The sequence below is a fragment of the Caretta caretta genome, chromosome 3 (genome assembly GCF_965140235.1).
Source record: "Caretta caretta isolate rCarCar2 chromosome 3, rCarCar1.hap1, whole genome shotgun sequence".
Taxonomy (NCBI): Eukaryota; Metazoa; Chordata; order Testudines; family Cheloniidae; genus Caretta; species Caretta caretta.
In genome coordinates, this window is record NC_134208.1 from 14,579,060 (window position 1) to 14,585,059 (window position 6,000).

At 42.5% G+C, this 6,000-nt stretch overlaps 1 protein-coding gene across 1 annotated transcript in view; it reads left to right on the top strand.

Annotated features, from left to right (window-relative positions):
- Positions 1–5,201, top strand: part of CDC5L (cell division cycle 5 like) — a 48,692-nt gene extending 43,491 nt beyond the window's left edge. Inside the window, exon 16 of the mRNA XM_048845727.2 lies at positions 2,338–5,201. Coding sequence (XP_048701684.1) covers positions 2,338–2,442 — 105 coding nt within the window. The 3' untranslated portion in view covers positions 2,443–5,201. The remainder of the gene's footprint in view (positions 1–2,337) is intronic.
- Positions 5,202–6,000: the final 799 nt, after the last annotated feature.

A 6,000-nucleotide genomic window follows, 5' to 3' on the forward strand; every position in this document is an offset into this window, starting at 1 on the left:
GAAATGTGGAACATCACCCATACATCACCCTTCTGTGCAGTTACTTTTCTACAGCGTGCTTTAAAAACCTGGTGCTGATTGTTCACTAATTGTCCCTGTTTTGTTAAGTCTCATCAGCAGTCTCACTTAAGGCAATTTACGAGAACTGTATTTACATGCCTGTGTAGGGAATTTCATGTAAGAAACTGCCAACTCCCTGCACTTTTTCCCATATTATTTTATCCAAAATCTTTGGAGTACACTGCCTTGCCGTCCTAAATGCATCACCGTTTTATTGAACAGTGTATGCCCTGTGGTTCAAAAGTATCATTATTTTTTAGTATATTATTAGTATATTTAAGTATATTATTTTTCTACTGCTCTTAAGTGGCCAGATTTTGATTTCTGAGAGAGATATTGTTACATATATTAGTAGGTCAGGTGACTGGTGCTCTATGTGCCCCTCCTTGAATGAATCTGCTCTGAACCCAAAGCTGGTCATAGTCATTCAGTTGTGAGCACTCTAGTGCAGGGGTTCTCACAACAAAATTTTTGGTGGCCTCAGAGTCCAGCCACCAACTCTTGCTGGTGGCTCCTCTGACAAACCCATCTCTCTGTCCCTGCCTCCCAAGGCCCTTCATCGAGAGCCCTCCCCAGGGAAGGTGGGTCAGGGACTCACTGGCCACCTATGGAGTCCCAGGCTCCACGTGCCCTGGCCAGCGAACACTGCAGCCGCCTCCACTGACAAGATCTGCCTCCGGTGCCAAGCATATTGGCCCCACTCGTCTCCAAGGAGGCTGCACCATGCAGGGTGCTGATCCCTGCTGGCGGTGCCAGTGTAAACACCAAGGCAGCACATCTCACTGCCCTTGGTAACAGCTATTCAGGAGCAACAGCTGGGCACTGCAGGGAGGGGCTGCTGCTTTGCTCCCCACTCCCAGTCCCTGCCCCTGCTTTAGAAGCTGTCATGGCTGCAAAAAAATCCGCTAGTGGCCACATGCAGCCACGGTGGCCGCATTTTAGAAACGCTGCTCTAGGCAGTAGCGTGTGCTAGAGTTTTTTCAGCAGCTCCGCTCTCATTGTGGACTGCAGTGTACACAACCAAATGGGAGATGGCAGCCATGAGACATTACAGCCAGGATCTTAATCAGGCAAACCAATGTCGTATGCCAATAGGTTGGGAGCCACTGGTATTGAATGATCATTTGAGTTGGAAACTGTAATTAATAGTGCACACAGGAAAATTGTGAAGAGTTTTTGTTAATCAGAATAAGAATGGCTGGTCTTTAAAATTTTGTCATTAGGTTAATACAAGAGCTAGTAAGTCAGGAATCTGCTATTTTGTCAAAGCCAAAATGGTTTTGTGGAGACATATCCGTTTTGATGAAGCTTTAGAGAGAGACGGGCAATCTCTATAGCTCAGTGGTTCTGGCACGGTCTGGGATGCGGAAGACCCTGCTGTGCCTGATTCAGAGCTGTTTTTCACCCCAGGGCTGGTCTACACTGAAAATTTACATCAGCATTGCTACGTCTCTCAGGTGTGTGAAAAAATCCATGCCCTTGAGGGATGTAGCTATGCTGATCTAACTCCCAGTATAGACCCTACCCCTACCCCAACCCCTACCCCTAGGTCAATAGAAGAATTCTTCTGTCCACCTATCTACTGCCTCTTGGGGAGGTGGATTAATTACAGCGATGGGAGAAGCCCTCCCGTCACGAGTGAGTGCCTCCACTGAAGGGCAAGAGCGGCGTAGCATTTTAAGTGTACACAAAGCCTGATCACTCTGAACTTGCTCCAGTGCGGAGTGAAAGCAAACTTTGTAATCTTGAAAGTTGCCGCAAAATAAAATTGTCATCATCCTCCGGTCGGCTCTAGTTATAACTGGCAAAGGCAATAAAATGAAATCCTTTTTCATGCAATGTAACTGAACTGTGGAACTCCTTTGGCACAGGATGTCATTGAGGCCAAAAACTTGGCAAGAGTTAAAAAGCTAAATATAACTAATACAAACAGATTTTGGAAGAGACATTAAATCTAAGACATGGGATTTTAAACTAATTTAACCAGGGATTAGGAGGAGACCTAATGTGGGGAGCACATCTTCCCATACCTGCGTAAGGCTACTCGCACTTCCGCTGCAGCAGCTGGGACTGGCCACTCTGAGACAGGACACTGGACTAGATGGACCACAGCTCTGATCCAGGATAGCAATTCCTGTGTTTCTAAACCAATCAAATAGCATTTCTATCTCAGACAACACTCTGGTCTCAAGGAAAAATACAACCCATGCTAACTCAGTGTGATATAGTGTAAATTGTGGAGAACTAATCAGTTGTTACATTTTGTTTTCCTGTTAGTGTCTAAAAGAAGACGTGCAGCGGCAGCAAGAGCGAGAGAAGGAGCTCCAGCAGAGATTCGCAGACTTTATGCTGGATAAGGAGACTTTTCAATCAAAATATTGAAGCACAAAATTACTTGGTGGTTCGATGTCACATTTTTCAAATGCACGGATACTTCTCCTGCATCTTGCCATCCATGTGTCAGAAATCAAGCATAGGTAAATTTGCAACTCTTTGCATCTTGTGTTTTTTGTAAATGGACTGTCATTGTACCAAATGTTCTAGGTGTGAACGGCTTGGTTCAGTATTGGAGATTTGGATTTAAACATCCAGGACTTTGATATTAAAAGAAGAAATCACACTGGGATTTTTTTAGCCATGTTGTTTGCTAGGGTTATTGCTGATTCATGCTCCTAGTGTCTTACCGTTCTTAAGATCTACCAAACATATACCTGCAGTATATGTGCTTGTGAATAATGTCTCTTGAATAAACCTGGAATGTAAAGAAATATATAAAAAGAAATGTTTGTCTCTCACTTGGAATGGAATCTTGAGAAAAAGAAAAGAAAAGGAAATATCTGTTTCATGCTAATGAGAGAGCCTTTCTTTTACTTTACTGTCAAACAATTAAGAGCTATGTTATCGGTAAGGACATATGTGTAGTATAAGTAGGGGACATATACATAGGATTGGAAGGGACCTCCTGGGTTATCCAGTCCAGTTCCCTGCTATTGCAGGCAAGCCAGCTAAAACTAAAGACTCCCAATTATTTTATGCATCTGTCACTCAATGCTCTTTTTTAACATCTGGATATCCAGTGGTCATATGGATACATAAAAGGATTGAAGAAATAAGGTTAGCTTTACCTTTCCCACGGAGGAATAGGGTGGTTTTTTTCAAAAGCACTCAGCATTAGCCTAGCTGCTCCCATCAACACCAATGGGAATTTTACCTCTGAATTCAGGGGGAACGGAATTAGGCCAGCTCTGAGCACTTCTGAAATTCCTACTGTAATAGTATATCTCCTCTTGGTTTAGCTGACAATTAATTTATTGGATGAGATCCTAACCCACATTTTGGCCCCATAAACTGGGTGAAAGGGCCAGAGTAGCATAAAGGGGTACTAAAAGCACTCGATCCAGCTAGGGAAGAACCTGAGGAAGGCAGCCACAGGCTGCTTTGTAAGGCCCCCTCACAAGCTATAGATTGCATGTTGAGGGCAGGAGGGTATAACTGGGCCGTGGTCACAGCACACAGTGCTATGGAGATCATGGACAGGACTACTGAAACCGCCTTAGCCCTCCTCCTCCTGGGCTGCGAGTTTTGTACTGCGCCTCTTAGACGCTCAGCACAGAATCGCACCCTCTGTTTTTGCGCTACTAACCGTCTGACCTTAACACTCTCCCTATAAATCATAAGGGTGGGACTTGTGTTCCTAACACACCAAGCAACTTCTCAGAATCCCATCCCAAATCTTTTTCTCTTTGTTGTTCTGGCTAATCTGAGACGATGAAGATTTGGGTTTTACTATTACGTATATGCCCGTGGGTTTTTTAGTGTTACTTTCATATTGTTTTCTAACATTTTTTAACTACATCCCTTGTTCCTTTTCCCTTTTTTTTTCTGCTTCAGGTAATCTCATCAAAAAAAGCTATCCGATTAGACAGAACCTATTTTCCATAAACCCACGTTGATTGGCATTAATTATATTATCCTCCTTTAATTCTTTATTAATCGAATTCCTGTAAAAGGTGCTCCATCATCTCACCTGAGATCTGTATCCGAGTGAGAGGCCTGTAATTACTCAGGTCCTCGTCTTTACCCTTTTTAACTATTTGCACAGCATTACCTTTCTTCCAACTTCTGGAACTTCCCTGGTGTTCCAAGACTTATTGAACATCAACATTAACAGTCCAGGGAGCCCCTCAGCCAGTTCTTTTAAAAGTCTTGGATGCAAGTTATCTATACCTGCTGATTTAAAAAAAATTGTTTGCTCTTTTGTTCATGTACTCCACAAACAACTGACTTTTTAAATTTAATTGATAGCACTGAAAAGCCCCATTAGACTGCTGTGTGATCATGCAGGTTCTCTGTGCTAATGTGTATATAGTAGAATTTCAGAATTACAAACACCTCGGGAATGGAGGTTGTTCATAACACTGAAATGTTTGTAACTCTGAACAAAACGTTAGGGTTGTTCTTTCAAAAGTTTACAACTGAACATTGACTTAATACAGCTTTGAAACTTTACTATGCAGAAGAAAAATGCTGCTTTTAACCATCTTAATTTAAATGAAACGAGCACAGAAACAGTTTCCGAACCTTGTCAAATCTTTCTTTAAACTTTCCCTTAATGTTTTTAGTCATTTACATTTAACATAGTGCTGTACTGTATGTGCTTTTTTGTTTTGTTTTGTCTCTGCTGCTGCCTGTGATTGCCTCCTTCCGTTTCCCGATGAGGTATGTGGTTGACTGGTCAGTTCATAACTCGGAGGTTCTACTGTAATTTTAAATCCTACATTTACTTGATTACAGCATGCCCATTACATTGCAGCCCTTATGGGAAGAACCTTGGAGGGCAGCATGAAGATCTTAGGTGTGCAGATTTCTGTTTAAAGCATCAGCAGTGGCCATCATTTTCACTGCTGGATTGGGCAATTTGGAAAAGCATCAGTAGTCCGTATCTGACTCCACTGATTATTGATGAGAGGATTAGCAGCCCTTCAAAATCTTTCTTTCTTCAATAACAGATTCATTAGAGTGGGGATCTCATCATAAGTATTAACACAGGTCAAATTATTTTCTTTACTTTTGTGTGTTTTTGTTTTGTTTTTAACTGCATCAAAGAAAGTGTCTTTAAAGAATAAAGAAAATAATGATCAGTCTTGCATTTTGGTTATTTTAACCTTGGTGTGTATATATAAAAGGAAAATCTTGTAATGCGTATCGTGTGTTATACAGCAGTTCTTGTGGTTGTATAGTAGCTGGAGATTTTAACAAAACCCCTTTTAGGTTTACCACAACCACAGTTGGGATTCTTCCCTTTCTTGTTGAGGAAAGCAACAGAGTCTTTGAGGTTTCCTGCATTTCTTCTTGACAGTTCCATGCCAAGTAGGTACTCAAACCTTCTGCCTCTGACCGTATGCTCTGTGATGGCAAGTTAAAGGACAGAGTCATCATGAAAAGTCACATTTCTCTCTGAAATGTGTGTACCTGCTGTAGTTATTCATATCTGAGGTTATTGCATTTGAAAGAAGTTTGCAGAAATTTTATTCGGTTTTCTCAGTTGTTTGCTTCCTGCCTTGACAGCACTTTGTGTATAGTCAGTTTCACTGTTTTCCCTGTCTTTTGGGCCCAGATCCACAAAAGGGCTTGGGTGTCGCACCACTGCGTGTCATGGCACCTAATTTTTGAGGTGCCTAGAAAATCACAGGAACACGACTGTGATCCCAACAAGCCTGAGATAGGTGTCTAGGCACTGGACGGGGAGAGCTAGGTGCCTTAGACTGTGGTCCACAAAGCCACCACTCTAGGCAGGGGGCTGCTTAAGCTAGCCGTTAGGAGACACTGCCCAGAGGGATGTGTGCTAAGCCCCACATCTCTCTTGGAATCATAGAACCACAGGGTTAGATGGGACCACAAGGGTCATGTAGTCTAACCTGCTGCCAAGATGCAGGTTTT